Below are 16,954 nucleotides of genomic sequence, written 5' to 3'. Positions count from 1 at the left end.
TATATGAATAAGGTTTCTAGTGTAGTTGAAGATCCAAAAATATGCACAAGTGTTAGAGTATGAAAGTCTTTTGCATTTTAAAGAAATGCTCAATTACAAAGTCTAATTTCAGCTATAATGATCACAATATCCAAAATTGTTTATTTAGAATAACAATATTTAATGGCTGAGATTAAATGTTTCTATTTCTCTTGGTTGGTGACAAGCTTTGAGATATTTCCTTATTGTATTGTTATTTTAAATGGCTCTATGGAAGATGTCTAGGCTGTCATCAAGAAACAAAGAAAAATAAATACTTATTAGTTTTGTATGTGGACTGTGTCATTTTTTCCAGCGGATATTATGACTTTTTTTTTATACTTCCACATAAAGTGCTAGGTTGGTTATTGTTACTGTTATTATTATATTCATATCAGTGTCAGGTGAGCCCAAGAAAATATTCCAACATATCTTGTTGATTCCACACACCTTGTACAAACATACAGTATTACTCAATATTCAGGAATACTTTTTGAAGTGGAAAATACTTCTGTTTTTCTCCCAGAATGAAATAATCTAGTTGTTCAGGGGGATAGGCCAGCTAGCTTTTGTAAATATATCATCTAGTATAGGTAGAACTTTGTATATCTGAACACGGTCCAGCTACAAATTACCCTTTTTTGGAATGGGGATTTTTATTTTTATATTCTTAGAGGATAGACAAGTTATAAGGTTTGACAGATTCATTTTAAGTTGGATGTATGTATGGTGTCAGATTCTTTTTTTGCCATTTCCTGTAGCACAATAGATGCCTTCTAGAGATACATTCCAGGCATGTCAATGCATGTGAGTGCAAAGTATTTTGTTTATTGCAAATAATAAAGAATAAACAATATTTATTTCTTTGTCCTTTAATTAGTGCAGCTTAATGGGACCTAGGAGACACATATTAGGCTTTTGGTTGCTTATCAATAATTGTAACAAATTTAATTGCTTGCTTTTTTGACCTTGCTGTACCTTGCCAAGAATCTTTTTAGTTTGGAACAGGCTATAAATATTGTAAATGAACAAATAATAGTGTCTTAAATAAACATAATTGCAGGAAATTGAAAAATTGCTTTGATGCTTTCCATGTATTTAAAGAAATTTGTTTCATTATACGTAAACCGTAACTTTATATGTATCTGTCTGTAAGCATAAGTCTTAATATATTGTGCTGGCTTCTAGGCTTTAACAGCTGACTTGGAAAAGAGGGACAACCAGCAGCAAAGGATGATGAGTCAACTGAATGAGATACAGAACAACTATAAAATCTGTGAAAATGAGTGCAGAGCTGCAGAATTACAGGTTACAGAGCTAGGTCAGCAACTAGAAGAATCAATCAAGGAAGCAGAGAAGTACCTAGCTGAATTCAAACAATCTGAAGTTCTAAGGCTAGAAACTGAGAAGAAAAAGGAAGAGTTAAAACTCAAAGCTCAGGAATCAGTTCGATATTGGAAACTAAGGTGTAAAAAACTAGAACATGAAAAGCAAAAACAAACTGGACTTCATAGCCAGTTGATGGAGAAGAACAATTTGGTATGGTATACATTTTTTATTTCCTTTAAATAATAACTTTGTATCATGTAAATATTTGCAGTTCTTCCAATACAGTTTAAAAACAGTGCTTCCTAAACTTGGATAAATTACCCAAATTGAATAAAATTGATTTTTCTTTTGGGTAGTGTCACACAAACCCATTACCCAATCAAACAGTGGCACTTAAATAAGGGCTATCTGATAAGCTGTTAAAAGGATTTTTTGATAAGCAGTTTTGGGTAATGAAGGAAAAAGTTTGGAAAGGACTGGTTTAAAACTATTGAAATTAATTTGTGTAACTGTTATGTACTATTATTAAAACACATTACACTAGTAGTGAGTGAGGAGGCCTGATGAGATATGACTTTCAGTAGAAAACACTGAAACAACAAAAAAGTATAATTTAATCAAAAGACAAGGTAATCTTTTAACATTTAAAATTGATCACAGATGGAAATTGGGTGAAGTCCAAATCTAGTCCAACTTAGATTATACTTACTCAAATCACTAAAATCAATTAGTCGTGACTAATTTATCTCAAGTTAATATCAGTGGGCTTATGCTCATTATACTCACATGTTTTCTCCTTAATGCTATACTAGATCAGTCTTCGATTAGCACAACTATTCTCACATTTCTCCTATAAGAAACAGTATATATTAAGAAGGGAATGATATAGAATTGGTCCCTTCCACTTTGCTTAATCAAAATTGGGAACTCTGTAATGTACTTAAAAACTATTACTGAAGAATTTTTAAAAATTATTTCTAGGATTGAAGGCTTAAAACATATTATCATTGAGTATAATTTTTAAAAATATGTCCAGTTTTGATCATCCGATAAAATAAAACACATTCTGAGCATTTTGTTTTTAGGGATAACTGTATTCTGTCTGGGATATGGTCTTCATTCTCCTGCTGTTTTATGCTAAAAAGATACAAGGCATCTTTTTCTGTTAAGTTGCTCTTTATCTCTGTTGGGAATACAACTTTGTGACTTTTCAGCCAACATTAACGACTGAGATTTTATTTATTTAAAGAACTTATGTGGCTGCCTTTCTTACACAGTGATCCTAGGCAGATACAGTAGCCAATAAAAACTACAACATAAAAACACATTGTACCCTTCTCACCAAGGCATCAGAAATACCCATACTATTGATTCATTGACTCAACACCCTTCCTACACAAATACTTAGGGGAAGAGCCAGGTCTTCAGGATCTTTTGGAAGGCTGAAAGTGTAGTCCCCCCCCCTCTCTCAAAATCTCAGATGGAAGCTATTTTAAAAGGCCTGGGCTTCAGGAATTGTAGGGACAAATACATCTGTGAAGGTAGAATATTGATGAAAGTACAAAGTATGTTTGGAATTTGGAGTGGCGCATAAGCCCTACGTAATAAATAAATAAATAAAGGATGCAACACAAATTTAAAGAATTTGTTTTTCTCTATCCTGGGATTGATTAAAGGTTGCACATGTCTACTTGAATTTCTTTTATAGCTTTTCCAGCAGGTTGCTTCCTGAGCTTTATAAAGCTAAGCCTCTTGTTTCCAGTAGTGAAAAACCAGATACCTCCAAGTAGCCCACAATCCTCTTTATGGATTTGCTTTTGGAGGTGCAAAATGTGTTTTGTGAGACAGTCCTGATAGCCAGAATGACTCTGAACTGGTAGTTTATTTGCAGGTTTGACTAGATGATAGTCTCAATGGATTTTTATTTGCATTCTCTCCTGAAATAGCAGTTCAGTTTCCCAAATAGGAAAATAGGTCACCATTGATTCTAAAAGGAAACCTTAGCGTGAAGTTTGAGACTTTTGGAGAAGTCTTTGTCTTGTTTCATTCTGTATTTGCCCAGAAGGAAGGAACTAGTAGTTATGCGTTTAGAGCTCAGTAATGCAATATAATTTTCAATTTTGGTGATCAGTTGAAAAATTAACATTAAAAATACCAATTCATATTGAAATTAAATGTTCCTGAATAATGTCCAGAAACAGGAAAAAATCCCTTAAATACTTAAAGAAGAAGTATATTTTGATGTGATAATAAATATGGGAGGAAAAATAACTGGTGTGAAAATAGTAAATTAGTCCTTCTACCCTAGAGGTAAAAACATGCAAAGAGGACAGTTTTGGCAGATAGCCATCAGCAACCTGAAAGCAATAATTAAGCTTATGATTGCAGTTTCAAAATAATAGACGGAGGAAGCACAGATTTAATACTGAAAAGCTTTTTTTAATGTCCTGATAAGGCTTCAATGTGATATACACCACATTGACAAGTTGGTGGATTTTCTCGCTTGCTTTATAATTAATCATTCATTTACTTTACATTCTGTCAATGCAAATTATACTTAGCAGAATTTAAAAGTTTCCCATCTAAGATAAAAATGCAGATTGCTTTAGTTTGCAATAGGTCAGGAACTCTTAAAATCATCGAAAGGGCAGAATAAAAAGGAATATCAGTAAAACGTTTTGGGGGGGAAAGAGAATGTTAACACAAGGTTCTAAGGACCCAAGATATTGCTGGATGGTTTAATAGTAGGCAACTACTTAGCAGGAAAACAGGATAATTTGAATTTAGTCTAAATTTAAATAGCAATGTTTAATACAGGTTGTTTGGAGTGCTTTGACAACTTAGGATAGGAGATGACATTACTTAAATATTGTTACACACACACACATACACACACACGCACGCATGTATGTATGTATGTATGTATGTATGTATATTTTGTATTTTGTCTTTGATGATTTTTATATGATTACTTAATATAATGGAGAGGGCTCAGTAATTCTATTATCTTTAAGATCAGTGCTGGTGGTAGAATTATATTTCTTGGCAAAGATGAAAGAGAATGGATAAACCAAGAATAATCCAAAAAGGGGATCAAAGCAATTAGAGCTGGGCAGGTGTGAAAAATGCCAAACCATTCAAATCTGAAAGGGCTTTGACTTGGTAGATAATGCCTGAATGTGGAACATATTAAAACTCATGAACATGCCGGAGCCTCTAATTACTCTTTTGAGGAGCCTGTACAATGAGCAAGAAGTTACTGTAAGAAGTAAGGTTGAAGAGACTGGTTCAGGAAAAAGAAGAGAGACAAGAATGGATCTGTTTAACTCATAATGTTAAATCTGTTGTGTAATTAAGTTAAATATTGGAAGAGTAGCTATTGAAAGAAAAAAAAAGCAGCAGGCATCTAATCACTTGAAATAATGCAGATAATGCCAACTTGTTAAATGAAAATGAAGAGTTAGTTAGGAAGAGAAAATTAGGTAGATATGACACACACACACACACACACACACGAGCTGCTTTTATACTGTTTTTTTTTAATTTTACACTTCTTAGAGTCACTAAAGTGAAATGGGTGGTATGTGTTAGATAAATAAATGACAGAAAGTGAAAAATCTGGATTAATGTTGAATATTAAAATGACTTAAATGAGTTAAATCCAACCAGCATGCTTAGTGAACTCACAGTTAAAATTGAAGAAATGAAGACTATACATAGTTTATAGTTTACAAGTTTTTTTCAACTCAAGCATAAAGATGGATAGATTGTTGAGGTAGTAAATTAATTCTAGGGAGGAAAGTAGTGATAAACAATATCATGAAGTATAGGCTATTTCTATGGCAACAAAGATCAGGACAATTAAATCAATCATTTTCTTCAGTGAAGTTGTGAAAGCTGGATATTGAGGAAGAACAAAGGAAAAAAGATAGATGTCATTAGATTATGGATTTGGAGACAGCTGCTCAGAAAACTATGAACTGCAAGGAGAACTAGTCAATCCATCATGGAAAAAAAAATAAAAGTTAACTATTGTTAGGAGCACCAAGCATAAATTCATATATTTTAACTATGTGATACTAGAGGGAAATTTGAAAAACTTTCTGTGCTTGGCAGACTTGAGACAAGTTACAAAAGGGGAAAGGCAATGAAAGGATCCAAACTCAGAGAAATTACTTGAATGAACAGCTGCAAATTATTGCTAGGGAGACATTAAGTTGAAAGGTTTTCACCTGTAGAGTTATCAAGATTTGAGGTTAACTCAGTGTCCTGCATGTTTGGTTATTTTTAACAGCAAAAGAAATGATTATAAAGGAGATACATATTTACTTTGAAAAAAATAAATATTGGGAAGAATCTAGTTAATCCTTCTAATAACATAGGGGTGTCAAACTCAAATTCATTGAGGGCTGCATTAGGGTTGTGTTTGACCTCGGGGTGGTGGTGGACATGACCGAGTGACCATGGCCAGGGTAGGCATAGCCAGCTCGATGTCACTTATGTTGGGGGCACCTGTGGTAGGCTGGGAGGGATCCAGTGTCTCCAGCAGAGGAAGGCAAGGCCAGGGAGATGGCCACAACCTTGTCCTCCAGAGGAGCCTTGCTGTCCCTCTCAGGCCACGCAGAGGACCCCCAGATGGCAGTGCAAGCTGTCCAGAGCCCACTCTATCTCCATGCAAGGAGACCCAGCTTTGTAACTGAAGCATCCTCAGCAATAGGATAGAAGACCACCAAGACAGGTCAGGAGGAGGAGACAAGGGGATGTAAAAAGGGCAGCAGGGCTGCTGATGGTTAAGTGCTAAGGTAGGACTTCCCTTAGACCCTTTCTCCCTCTCATTAAAATCTCCTTCCTTCCTTCCTTCCTTCCTTCCTTCCTTCCTTCCTTCCTTCCTTCCTTCCTTCCTTCCTTCCTTCCTTCCTTCCTTCCTTCCTTCCTTCTTCTCTTTTCTTCTTTTTCTTCCCTCTTCATTTCCTTTTCTTTCTTCCTCCTTCCCCTCTTTCTTTCTTTTCTGTCCTTGCTCTCTTCCCATCTTTCCTTCTTTTTCTTTGTCTTTCCTCTTTCCCTTTCTCCTTTCCTATCCCTTCGTGGATGCTCATATGCAAAAAGGGAAACATTTCTCAATGCCTCCTTGCCCTGTGATCAAATGCCACTTTTGCTAGTAGTTTGTTTTGCTAGCACTCTACCAGCAAAAACATCACTCAGGAGAACTGTCCGTGCCCGCCCTGAGCTCCGTTTTCACTTGCGACAGCCTCCTCTAGCACTCTGCCAGTGAAAATGGCCGCCACTAGGTTGTATGTAGATCAGCGCCTGGTTGGCCTAAGTGGAATGGTCTTTCGCTGTTTCCAGGGTGGCCCCGTGAGCCAGACCTAAGTACCCCGGGGCCCTTGAGTTTGACACCCTGTAATAACACAACAGAATGGACCGGGGGTGGGAGTTGGTTTTCGTATCAGCTTTCTGTATACCTTCAAGGTCTATTCTGAATCAAATACATACATAGGCATTTCAGAATTTGGGAAATGCTGGCTTTGTATATATGTATGCATGCAAATATGAAAATGTTGCTTGAATATTTGAATAATGAAAAGCAGGTAACAATCCCATGAAGTTTGCTTCTATGTTTATGCAGTGATGCACTGATCATTTCTTTTCTTTTTTTATCATTGATCTTTCTTTCTTTTTGATCATTTGCCTTTCATTTTGAACAGTGGTATTTTGTGCCTTTTCTTTCCATAACAGATTCTTAGACCACTCACCTCTGCTCTATTTCATTTGAACTGTAGGTTCTTAAAGAAAAGGATGAATTGAAGAGCCAACTCCTTTCAACTATGCACCAGATGGAAAATCTTCAAAAGGAACTAACAGATGTTCTTGAGAAAAGGGCCAGACAAGAAGAGGAGCTGCACTGTAAAGAAATGAAACTCAGTGAAGCTAGATCCTTGCAGATGTCTCTTGAACAAGACACCAGAGATGTTAAAAAAACTGTGGATAACCTTGAGAACAAACTGCAAAAGGAGAGCCTACTACAGACTCAAATAAGAACTGAAAAACAGCATTTAGAGGAAGAACTTGCAAATATCAATGTGATCCATGAAAAGGATCAAGCAAGATTGTCAGAGATGCAAGAGGTTATAAAAAACTTGAGCGCTGTTCGGGCTGACTTGGCCAATCAAGTAGCAGAAGAGAAGAAATCCAAAAAAGAAATGGCAAAATCAGCGCTGGAACTTCAGAAACAAATAGAGTCTGTTCAGGAGGAGATGACTACAATCAATAAGCAATTGAAACTGGAAAGAGATGTCCACAAGCAGGAGCTGGAAGAACTTCAGTCAGAACTGCAGCAAAGGAAAACCAAATATGATAATCGTGTCCAAGAGATGTTGAAGCTATTCAACCAAGAAAAAGAGGAGGCAGCTAATCACATTGGAATGTTGAAGGTATCTCTCGGATGGTCAACATATAGTCATTATTATTGCATAGTACGGCATAGATGGGATTTAATCAAGCCAAGTTCTGGTGAATTGTTGCCTAAATAGTATGATACTTTGAGTAATATTTTATGTGGCTATTATTTTACTCTGACTTTACCAAAATTATTTGTTTTTAATATTGTCTAACTTATTTTTTTGCTTTAAAGAAAGAGCTGTATAGGCAATACTGGATGAATGGTTATCATAATCTGAAAATTATACACAAGGAAGGTGCAGTATTGGGAACAGAGAAGAGTTGTGGGATCAGGCCACAGGCCCAACTAATTCAATATTCTGTATTACACAGTAACCAATTGAATACATTAGGAAACATAGATTTGGACCTCTTTCCGTAATCACTTTTGAGTAATCAGCATTTAAGGCAAGAAGATAATAAAAAACCATCAATGTTAGTTGCCACAGTATATTATTCCTCCATGAATCTTTCCATACCTTTTAAAAAATATCCAAATTGGCTACCATTGTTATAGTTGCTAGTAGCAAATTCTAATTTAACTATGTACTGTTTGAAAAAAAGCTCTCTGTTCAGTTCTGAACATCCTTACATTTAGTTCAAACTAGACAATCAATGCCCCATTGTGCTGTCATTTCACATCTGTCCTTACCTGAACAGAGAAGCAGAATGACTATGGGTGGGTTAAAAAAAGCAGTAGGAACGGGAACAACTTCTGACTTCCTGTTGACTTCCTCATGAGTTTCCTTGTGGGAAGCTAGCAGGAAGTGTAAGAAATGTTCCTCCCTCCCCTTCCTTCCTTTTCTTTCTCCCTGTCATTCTGTCATCATCTCCCTCCCTCAAACTCCTGCTGGCTTCCCCATTTACTTTGCTTCTGGAAAGCTTCCAGGGAGAAAGTCAGTGGGGAATCCAGTAGAAAACTGCTGGATGGGGGAGGAAAAAAGATGTGCAGAGGTGTAGATCAGAAATGGTATAGGTGTTGTTCAAGAGGTTCCACATGGTTTGAGAAGAGTATGCGTGTAGGTGGTATGAATCAAAAAGGATGAGTGAGGGTTCATAGGACTATATAAGATGCTGTAAGGGTCAAGTAAGGATGTGGGGGATACGAGACAAGAATAATACATGTGTTGTCTGAGAGTCACTGCCAGTTGGGGATAGTGTGTGTGTGTGTGTGTGTGTGTGTGTGTTCATATGTTGAGAAGGGTTCCTGGGGTTGCTTGACAGTACACAAGAGGTACCATGCAGGTTAGGTTTGGGTGGGGGGGAGGATTCATGAAGGTGTGCAGGAGATGCTACATAGGTCAGGGAAGACACTTGAAGGGATGGGATAAAGCAGGAACCCCATGCTTGAGTTGCAAAGAGTGCATAGGTGTTCCTTTCATCTTGTTCCTTCTCCCTGGCCTTCCTACTAGGCAGATAAGTAGCTGCTTGCTGGGTGAGGAAGGGAGCAAGGGATTGTAAGACTGGCTAGGAAATGGTCATGAAATGTTCAAAATGAAGATCATGTGATTGTAGCACCAGTAGCAGAGCAGTAGTAGCATTGAAGTAGTAACAACTTCCCCAAATTTCATATCCTATGGAGCCATGAGTTGTATATTTTGAACACTTTCTGTAAGTTAGCCCATTTGAGGTACCCTAGCTCAAAAATTATTTCCCCATGATGCACTGTTTTACCCAGTTAAAAATCATGACAACAAGAGTTTTAGTTATGTACAGAAGTGTACCTTCAGGTTGTAACATTTGTGATAAAGGGAGAAAAAAAAACCCTTTCCATGTTAGCTGCACCATAAATTGTCACTATTATGGAGCTATGGTGGTACAGTGGTTAAAATGCAGTATTGCAGGCTGACTCTGCCCACCTCCAGGAGTCAATCCTGACAGGCTCAAAGTTGACTCATCCTTCCATCCTTTCAAGGTCGGTAAAATGGGGAGCCAGATTGTCAGGGGCAATAGGCTCACTCCGTAAAGCGAGCGTTTCTAGAGGGCTGTAAAACAATAAAGCTTATGAAGCAGTATTTAAGTCTAAGTGCTATTGCTATTAAGTGTCCCTTTTCATTCCTTTATTTCAAGTAATAAAATTTCTGCAATAGAGGAGATGCTTCAGATATGTCATCAATACTCTAATAATCTCTCCATGGGCTTTACTACACTAAAAGATGTAGGTAGTTATATTGATAGTTCTATTTGAATTCTCCTAATGATCCAGAGCACAGAATTTGCCCTTTTCACATTGAATTTTCATTGTGCTGTCTGTTGTGATTCCAAGCTGTCTTTCCTGACCCATCATTGCCTGTTCTGGTCTGATTCATTTATGGGAAATGTTGGGGAAAAGCATCTGGTCAGATTAGTACTAATAGTATAAGCTGTGCATTATTACATAACATCTCAAATAAACAGTTATTTCTTGATTGATGCTTGATGTTAGTACTTGATGTTTGATAAATTGGAATGAATGGAAATAAAATACATTTTTTCACTATGTAAATATTGTATTGACAATAAATAAACCAGATGGGGATTTAGTTTGAAAAAAATGAGCTACAGTTTGATTTCAGACTTGCTTTTCTTTTTATGCTATATTTTCTCTTTACCACAGTTGTAGTTTCCCTCTTACTTGTCTGGATAAACTTGTTTCCTCCCTTAATAAAACTGGGAATCTTTTGGGTATTAAGAAACATCTAATGACTACAAAAGAAATGTTTAAACCAGTATTTTCCTCTAAATTTCTGTGCCATTAATATGAAATACTGAACCCCTCGTTTCTTGTCTGGCTTCCTTCCATTAGTCAGAACTTGCAGAAGAAAGAAATTTTGTAAAAGCTCATCGTCGCCAGGTAGAAAAAATGAAAATCGAATGTGATAAGCTGACAGCGGAGCTAACCCTCAAGGAAGAAGAAAATGCAAAAATTAAGCGAAAATACAACTTACTAAAACAGGAATTAGACGAAAAGGTAAAAAAAAAAATGGAGCTGTTTAATAGAGCAGTATCTGTTCAAAAGAAAAAACACATTTAAGACTTAAGAAATATTTATTTTTTTATGATGTAAATGTCTACCTTTTTAGTCTTTTTATTTTACTCTTCCGCTTTCTCCAAATGCAAAAAGAAAACATGGCACAAAGTCTTCTTGTACTTGATATTTATTTATCTAGTTATATACTGCTGCATAATAAAGATGGCGACAACAGACTATTACATGAAACACTCTGATATTGTAGTTCTGAGTATTGATCCATAGTTGAGGTCCTATAGTTGAGCCATGACAACATTGCTTATGGAAGTCTGCCCAAAAAGTTTCAGATATGCTGCACACTAAATTCCAAACTTGTGTTCTGCCAAAGCAAGTATACACTGATAAGAAAAAAAAATATTTTCTAAAAGTAAAATATTATTAGGAGTGATTTGAGTTTATAAATAGATATTCCCTTAACTGCTAGCAGCATTTTAATGTTCAAAATGTATCTGAAATGCTATTGTTTATTATTATATTTATATGCCAACCCTATTTTTTATAATTTAAGGTAGCAAATACAATGCTCCTACCCCCCTATTTTCCCCACAACAATATTCCTGTGGGATAAGTTGGGTTGATACAGAGGGAAGACTAGAATTCATGATTGCCTGGGTTCTACCTGGACCTTAACCACTGCACCAAGCTGGCTAAAAAACTACAGCCACCCAACATGGGATTTGAATCCACAACCTTGTGATTGAGTGCCATGCTCTATCGAATAAGCTAGCAGGGTGTTTTTCAGATCAGATTATTTATTCCTAATAGATATTAATAAATTACATTTTGTTATCACTACACAGCATACTGTCATAGGAGATCAAAGGATAGAATTGTAAACTGCCTTGAGTTGCAAGAGATAGAATAGTATAAACATGTAATTTATGAATTCAAAAAATTCAGAACTGATTCCATCAGGCCTATAGGAAAAGAAATAAATGCCATCAAGTATTGATTAGTAATTTAGTTCAGAAAATAAATGATCTGCTTTAGATCAGTACATTTGAGTTGTCATAGCTGCAAAGGATTTAACATATGCCAATGTTTCAATGTGCGATATTTTCCCTTCCTGTTGATAGTGACTCCAGTCCCAGTTTAAAATGAAAAAGTGTTTTTTTTTTTTTAAAGGAATAGCTTTGCATTAAGGTAAGAGGTATTGCTAGCTCTTTTGAAAACAGGTAGTAAAACTAAGAAAGTGTTTCCTACCAGTGTGCATTGTTAATGTATTTGAATGATAATTGTACTGGTAATAATTTAGGTGGGCCTGGGTAGGTAAGGAAGAGAAAGGCTATATAATACCAATTTTTATATTAAGGAAAGGCAGTGTTTTACATTAGAGTGTGAGAGTATGTATGTATGTTGACAAATGTGTCAACATTTTCTTCAGATTGAAGAAGCTACTTGGATAAATAGCAAAATGTTTCAAACTGACAAGAAAAGTTCTGTTGTCATGTGTCCATAGTTAGATACAAAAATGGCCTAATTACTTTATGAAAAATACTGATGTACTCTAATGCCCTTAACTTTACTGTCTACTAAACAAATAATGAAAAAAAAAGTTTATCTGGTTTGCCTTTGTCTAACTCCACTGCATAGCAACATTTTCCTTTCCAGGATTTTGTTTCCCATTGGAGCTTCCTTTGCAAACTGCAAGTTTGGATAGTTTCTCTGTTGTTCATTGGCATATTCTTTTTCTCTGTTGTTCATTGGCATAGTCTTCAGGTTTTTTTTTTAACCTTTTGAGTTGTTTTCTTTTAGTATGTTTTTGGTGTTTTCTGAGAGGGCTCAACTTACAACACTGAACATCTTTGTTAAACATTCTTTATTCTTACTAAGTATTCTGTGGAAAGTGATAGAAATAGGCAAAGGGATTTAACAGGTTTCAAGATTATTACCAAGACGTGACAAACTTATAATGTGATGTTCCAGTGAAACCTTTGAAACAAAAACATTCTGCCCTTTTTAAAAATAAAAATGTAGGTTCATCCTGTAATTTGAAGAACTCGGAGATAGCATCCCATAGGAAATTACAAATGGTTTTCCATGTTTTCCAGTTGGTTACACAACTACAACGTTGCTTAAACATTTGGCTCATAAATAAAAGTACTAGTACATTCCAGCAAATTCCAAAGACTGTCCAGGCCAAGCTGTGTTTGGATTTGCACTTTCTGATGACAGGTTTTCTAACGACTCTTCTTCCTGCATGGATATAATTAAAGAGAGAATAAGAGAGCACAGAGTCTACTTGTACCAAATCAAAATATTTCCCTGGGTAAAATAGACCCACGATTGGATTCTTACTATTGTGTTCTTTGGATCAGAGCAGAGCAGCTGCTCAAAGCTAACTCTTTATAATGTCAAAAGGAAAAAAAAAGATCAAATGAGAAAATGTCAAACAAGGATTCATTTTTGAGAACTTGATCAGAGGACTGCATTCTGGTTTTCATTTCCTTGGGAGCTTTTTTGTGATTTATTTATTAAATATGTTTTCTTTGTATCCCTAGGAGGTGGTGAGAAAATGAACCTTTGACCTAATCTAAAACTATGTAAATGAACATCTTTGGAGTTTATCCTCCTACTCCGCATCCCATCATGGCCTTCTTTTGTAAAATAAAGGCAATGTACAAATAAAATCATTGCATAGTATTATATGAGGAACATTAAATAATTCGCAGCGATTTTTTTCCTACTGCAATCCCAGAGGACAGTTATCTTCAATATGGGCAGATTTCAGTGTTACAAAATGAACTCAAAGTGGCCATGTGATGATCCCAATGTATGTGGGGAATTTCAATAGTAGAAATGATCTACATGTCCATAGTATTCTCTGAGCTTGGTTGTTTGCAAGTTATCTTGTGTGAATTGGGAAGCTATATACATTTATTTATTAAATAAAGTTTATGGCTTAACTAGGTATCATTAACCAACTAGGATGTTGCTTTGTTGGGTAATGAAACATCTGCTAGCAAACAACCAAACTCAAAAGACATCAAGAACTTCACAGTTCAACCATGAACTGTATATATTCTCCTTTATTTATTGTCTTTTTCTGCATTTGTTGTCAAATATGGTGAGATTATCAACAATTGCCTATTACATATAACTTCAATTTATTTATAATCCATCATCTGAAAATTGCTAAAAAAAGCCACAGGTTGATATGCCATCATCAAAATTCCATTTTCTTTTACGAAATATCTCACATGTCGTATGTATGTACTTTTTTGAAATCCCACAATGTGCAACATTTCGGGAGGGGTTCTGATCCCAGCAATAGCACAAGCTAATAAAATTTAAAATTTATGAACAAGGTGGTCTTGACAACTTTTGCTTATACTCAAGTAACTGAAAATATATTTGGAATGGATGGAAAAAATGTTTCCCCGAAAGTGTGGGCTTTCATATGGTTGTCTAAGTGTGTGTATATGTGTGTGTGTGTGTGTGTGTGTTTATTTATAATAGTAATATCTAATACAAATTAAAGAGAATAAAAAGGGTAAAAATTGCAAAGAAAAAGAAAAGAAAGTAAAAATATAATAAAGAAATAAAGAAAAAAGTTATATAAAGCTATTCTTTTCTATATTTACCTTTATAACACTATTGGTGATGGTAGTTTTTTTTTTTTTTAAATAGTACTTGGAGATGCAATAATTCTTCAGCAGATGGACTGTGATCCTGTGACTTATAAGGCTAGATACACTTTAGAAAGATATGGAAAATTAGCACACAATTCCTACAAAGAAGAGATACATTTAAAATAAAATCCTCTCCCATTATTATGGATGTAAGTCACCAATGGATCACAATTTCTATTAGCTGAGGGATGCCATTAGATAATCACATATGGTAATTAGCTGGTCATAACAAATGAAATATCAAGACATATGAAATATCAAAACTTCAAGGAAGTATGGCCTTAGATATCAATACTGAGAGATGCAGTAGAAGAACACAGTTCCTGTTTTAGCTTGCTGGAAACAACTGACTATTGTGAGAAACAGGTTGTAGACTAACTGGAGCTTGAGAATGATCCAGCAGGAGATACTGGGTTTGTTATTGTCCTTGGAACTGATCCATTCTGAAATTATTCTACTTTTTATCTCTGCTTGGGCTTTAACATGCTCATATGAGAGGCTTTGTGTTGGAACTTGATGCACCTGATGATGTGCTGTGATAAGCTATTGAGTTACCTGGCATTTTTTTAGGTACAGTAGTTTGATTGTAGGGACAAGAAGGTGTATGCTTTTTTTTGAAAACTGTTAGGAGATGTTAGCTTATGCTATTGATTTTAGTCATTTGTAGGCATAGTGTTATGCTAGTATAAAGATTGTAGAGCTGAATTTAGAACATGTATCAAAGCTTAACCAAAGTGTTATGCTTTAGAAAAACTAAGTCTCTCCTTCTCTCAATAGGGCTGCCAACTTTTGCTCATTTCCCACAGCTTTATTGATTTGATGTGATCTGTAAAAAAGATGAAAAAGATTTTTCATTCTTAAAAATGCCAAAGCAGCTTGATCCCAACAATAATGACACTTTAACAAAGGCATTGAGAGGGATGGTCTTAGCTTATTTGCAGTAATACTATCGCTACTTCCATAGATGACAATTGCACTCCTTTGAACCTCTCCCTGTACAGCTTTATTAGTGGGAGCAACAAGTTGCAGAATTTTCTAGCAGAAGGTGATTTTTCTCAGTGCCACAATACCAGTTAACTTCCCTAGTGCAACATCTCTAAGTGATGTATCAAGCAGTACATTTTGAGAGTTTAAAATAGCAGCAAGTTGCTGTCGAAGTTTAAATTTCAGCAGATATTCTGCTCTGAAATATTCTGAAACTCAGGAAAGATGTTTTTGTTTTCATGCCTTTGAAATCTCTGAGTCAGGTTCTTACCAACACTTGAGCTAGTATTAGCCCTGGAAAACTAAGGATTTTGGCTAAATGTAGATCATTCCCTCCAGTTTATCCTCATTATTCTCCTCTTGTATTAAGTGATTGCAGAAATCCTGTCTTCCTAATGGACAAAATTCAAATATAGGAATGCTCTGTATATAATTCTTCAATCTCTTCTGCCCAACAGATATTGATGCTTTAAACTAAACTGTTGTGAGTGAGATGTTTATGTTAGGCAAAAACTGAGAAAGAACTGTAGCACTGAAGTGTAAAATTAAACAATTTTGCTTTGGAATAAATCTTCAGATATTGGATATGAGCTGTTCTGTGGGTTCTGCTTATTTGCTGGATGGAAGAATTTACAGAGAGCTCCAGTGACTGTATATTTATTTTGCCAATTTTGAAAGCTAGAAGTGCAAACTACAGTAAATGGCAATAACAATTATTTCCATCCTGTCTTCCCTAGAATAGCTGTTACTTTTGCTGACTAAAGACTGTGTAGATTACGTTGGCTCTTTGCTAACTTGTTTATTCCATGATGTCAACTGTGTCCATTCTGGCTCAACTTTCTTTTGTACTGAAATGCCAGCTTAACTCTGAACCACTAGTGCACTAAATTCTGTAAATATAATAGTAGCTTAAAGTAAGAGAGCCTGGTGGGAATTTATTAATCAATTAAATTTCAATACCAGCCATGTCAACTAAATGACTCTCTCTTTCTACCTCTGTGTTTTCTGGTCACCTATTTCATTTAAAATTAGTATCTTCTAGAAATCTTCAAGGCTATGGCCTGCAGCAGACTGTCTTAATTTCATCTTTTTCACCTTGTTTTCATGCCTTTCTGGAATTCAACTTTGGTTCTATTCACCTCTGTATGCCTTCATGCCTCTCATATTTAATTTATAAATATTAACTCTTTAATAACCAAGTTTTTGGTTATGATGGAAGAAAATCCTTCAGTTTGAGAAGAAAATCCCTAAATCTGAAACATTTACTAAACTATTCAAAAAATAACTTGATTGAATCCAAACCAATCGGGGTTAAGGATGATTTAGAGTTCCTTATAGGTACAATACTGCTCCAGCAGTGCTCCATCCTATATGTTTCTACTTATTTCCTGGGATGTTTCTCTTCAGAGAAGGAAATCCATCTTAAACTATACTACACAAGAAATAATTCATATAAACTATGGAAAAATGTAGATACCTTGATAACAGTCATGACTTGTCAGTGTTTCCCAGGTGGAAAAAGCACAGTGGAGTCTAGTGGCTT

General features: G+C 35.5%; 1 protein-coding gene and 1 long non-coding RNA gene across 9 annotated transcripts in view; one reads left to right on the top strand and one right to left on the bottom strand.

Annotated features, from left to right (window-relative positions):
* CEP128 (centrosomal protein 128) overlaps window positions 1-16,954 on the top strand; it is a 202,878-nt gene that overhangs the window by 54,584 nt on the left and 131,340 nt on the right. For all 7 annotated transcript variants that reach the window (XM_087952040.1, XM_026664338.2, XM_087952034.1 and 4 more), the window contains exons 13-15: window positions 1,207-1,557; window positions 7,128-7,778; window positions 10,571-10,735. In XM_087952040.1, coding sequence (XP_087808166.1) covers window positions 1,207-1,557; window positions 7,128-7,778; window positions 10,571-10,735 — 1,167 coding nt within the window. The remainder of the gene's footprint in view (window positions 1-1,206; window positions 1,558-7,127; window positions 7,779-10,570; window positions 10,736-16,954) is intronic.
* The window catches only part of LOC113410005 (uncharacterized), a 70,135-nt gene continuing 64,085 nt past the window's right edge, over window positions 10,905-16,954 (bottom strand). For both annotated transcript variants that reach the window (XR_015746816.1, XR_015746815.1), the window contains 2 exons: window positions 14,380-15,253; window positions 10,905-12,991 (listed from right to left, as the gene is read on the bottom strand). This is a non-coding gene — a long non-coding RNA (uncharacterized LOC113410005). The remainder of the gene's footprint in view (window positions 12,992-14,379; window positions 15,254-16,954) is intronic.

This window comes from Notechis scutatus, chromosome 1 (assembly GCF_049901735.1).
Source record: "Notechis scutatus isolate UNSWTSFEM ecotype Mainland chromosome 1, rNotScu1.2, whole genome shotgun sequence".
NCBI classification, from domain to species: Eukaryota; Metazoa; Chordata; class Lepidosauria; order Squamata; family Elapidae; genus Notechis; species Notechis scutatus.
Note: the sequence above shows the minus strand (reverse complement) of the source record. Positions and strands in the feature narration are given on the sequence as shown.